This window comes from Alosa pseudoharengus, unplaced genomic scaffold (assembly GCF_046254945.1).
Source record: "Alosa pseudoharengus isolate Yale_2024_CS ecotype anadromous, Long Island Sound unplaced genomic scaffold, YU_APseudo_1.1 YU_APseudo_1.1_scf_7, whole genome shotgun sequence".
Lineage (NCBI taxonomy): Eukaryota > Metazoa > Chordata > Actinopteri > Clupeiformes > Clupeidae > Alosa > Alosa pseudoharengus.
This window is the reverse complement of record NW_027468859.1, coordinates 23,012,347-23,014,846: the sequence shown is the minus strand read 5'-3', so window position 1 is coordinate 23,014,846 and position 2,500 is coordinate 23,012,347. Positions and strand designations below refer to the sequence as shown.

At 47.3% G+C, this 2,500-nt stretch overlaps 1 protein-coding gene across 7 annotated transcripts in view; it reads right to left on the bottom strand.

Moving 5' to 3' along the window:
- The window catches only part of cdc42bpab (CDC42 binding protein kinase alpha (DMPK-like) b), a 65,743-nt gene that overhangs the window by 27,708 nt on the left and 35,535 nt on the right, over positions 1-2,500 (bottom strand). For 6 of the 7 annotated variants that reach the window (XM_076272977.1, XM_076272982.1, XM_076272978.1 and 3 more), the window contains exons 12-15: positions 2,327-2,460; positions 1,254-1,496; positions 234-344; positions 1-7 (exon numbers count right to left, since the gene is read on the bottom strand). The exon at positions 1-7 is cut by the window's left edge and continues 259 nt beyond it. In XM_076272977.1, coding sequence (XP_076129092.1) covers positions 1-7; positions 234-344; positions 1,254-1,496; positions 2,327-2,460 — 495 coding nt within the window. The remainder of the gene's footprint in view (positions 8-233; positions 345-1,253; positions 1,497-2,326; positions 2,461-2,500) is intronic. The other variant, XM_076272979.1, reaches the window with a different exon arrangement.

The following is a 2,500-nucleotide window of genomic DNA, read 5'->3' as shown; positions in this document are numbered from 1 at the left end:
GCTTCTGCTGCAGGGAGAGAGGAGAGGGAGGTGTGACTGTAGGGTTGTGTGTGTGTGTGTGTGTGTGTGTGTGTATGCTTGTATGTTTTTGTGTGTCTAGTTCCTCTACTTGTCTCCTTTATTGGGCGTGTGTGTAGTGGGTACACTTTCATCATCTCCAACATTGTCTGTAGCTCTTTCTTCATTTGTTTAGAGTATTAGTCACTAGTGTGTGTGTGTGTGTGTGTGTGTACCTTCATCATCTCCAGCTCCTCCTCTAGTTGTCTGCTGTACTGCTCACTGCACTCCCTCAGTTTCCTCTCCTTCTGAGCCTCAGCTGACTGCTCCTCAGCTTGAGCCTCAAACTGAAACACACACACACACAGACACGCACGCGCACGCACAAAAACACACACAAAAAAACACACACACAGAGTTAAGATAGGAACACACAGTTGTGTATACAGACTGCACACACAAACATACAGTGAGTTATGAGGCCTAACATATAAACATACTCCTGCAAAAACATGCATTACATACTCCCACAAAAAAAACCCGCACATGCATACACACACATAAATACACACACAAATAACTCAGACAAACACACATTTGCTTTCTTATCCAATTTCAGTTGAGGGTAAATTATAGTAGCCGCTCCATAGCAAAACACAGTGAGACTGTGAGCGAAACCAATATAAACACACTGACCCACCCACACACACTCATGGCCTCAAAGCCTTCCAATATCACTCGCTCCTCAGTTATATGGACTTAACCACAAATCTCTACTCCATAATCTCAAACACATGACAGACAGAGACACACACACACACACACACACACACACACACACACACACACAGGCTATGGGCCAACCTCCATACAGCATTATACATATGCATATACAGAGACACACACACCGTACTGAATTGAAATGTGCAGAAACATATATAAAATACTTTATTAACAACTACTCATAACGAGACTAACACCTCTGTCAAATCTGAAACAATGACAAACACACAGAAACACCACTCTCATTACATCACCATTATAGAATCCAACCGTGGACATGATGTGACACACATGCACACACTCGTGTGTGTGTGTGTGTGTGTGTGTGTGTGTGTGTGTGTGTGTGTGTGTGTGTGTGTGTGTGTGTGTGTGTGTGTGTGTGTGTGTGTGGATGTGTGTGTGTGTGTGTGTGTGTGTGTATGTGTGTGTATGTGTGTGTGTGTGTGTGTGTGTGTGTCCTGTCCTCTCCTCACCTCCTTGCGGCTCCTCTCGGCCTTGCGCAGCTCTAGCTTCAGTCCCTCGGCCCTCTGGCTCATGGCCTCCAGCTCGTCCTCCTTGTCGCGCAGCTGGCGCGCTAGCCGCTGCTTGTGTGAGCGCAGGTCACTCTGCCGCTCGCTCATCTCCGAGAACTCCTGCATGGCCAGCTTGCGCTGACTGTGAGCGTCCTTCAGCTCCTTAGACTGGGCCTTCAGCCGTTCCGCCTGCTCCAGCAGCTCCTGCACACACACACACACACACACACACACACACACACACACACACACACACACACACCAATTTATTTAAGTCCATATGGAAGAAAATGGTACAAGGACACAAATATTGAAGATGGAGTACAATACGTACACACTTATGGATCAGTGGCATACAGCAGGTCTTCAAAATATCACTCAATTAGCATAACGCATGGATATACACACACAGACACAGACACACACACAGACACACACAGACAGACACACACACACAGACAGACAGACAGACAAACAAACACAGACAGACAGACACAGACAGACAGACACAGACAGACAGACACAGACAGACAGACACACACAGACAGACACACACAGACAGACACAGACAGACACAGACAGACACAGACAGACACACGCGCGTTGGGTGGCGGCAGTGAGCGATTTGAAGACCGCTAGTTGGGCAGCTAGCTCTAATTGCGCTATTTGCTATGTTGTTTTGTGCTCATTTCAAGGCTAGCTTGGGCTGTGAGATGATGAACGGAAACAATGTTATGTACACTGTGGAGGATATGCAGTGTCATGTAATACCGCTGTGCTGTGTCTACTTTGAAGAAAGAAACTTGTTTTGGAGTGATAATGGCCTGTGCACATCTATGTGGAAAAGCTAGCCACTTACAAGCTTGTACACACACACACACACACACACACATGCACACATTATGCACGCACGCGCGCACACACACACACACACACACATACACACACACACACATACATACACACACACATACACACACACACACACACACACACACACACACACACAGACACAGACAGACACACACACACACCTTGTGCAGTTCGTCTCTTTCCTGTGTGACGCATTTGATCTGCTTGTCCAGGTTCCTGATGTGTTTGGACGAGTCCTCCAGGTCTCGGCGCACTGAAGTCGCCTCCTCCAGCTTCTGCTCCAACTGACCAGACTCTGACCAGAGAGAGACCAACAACAAGACAGAGGGGTAGAC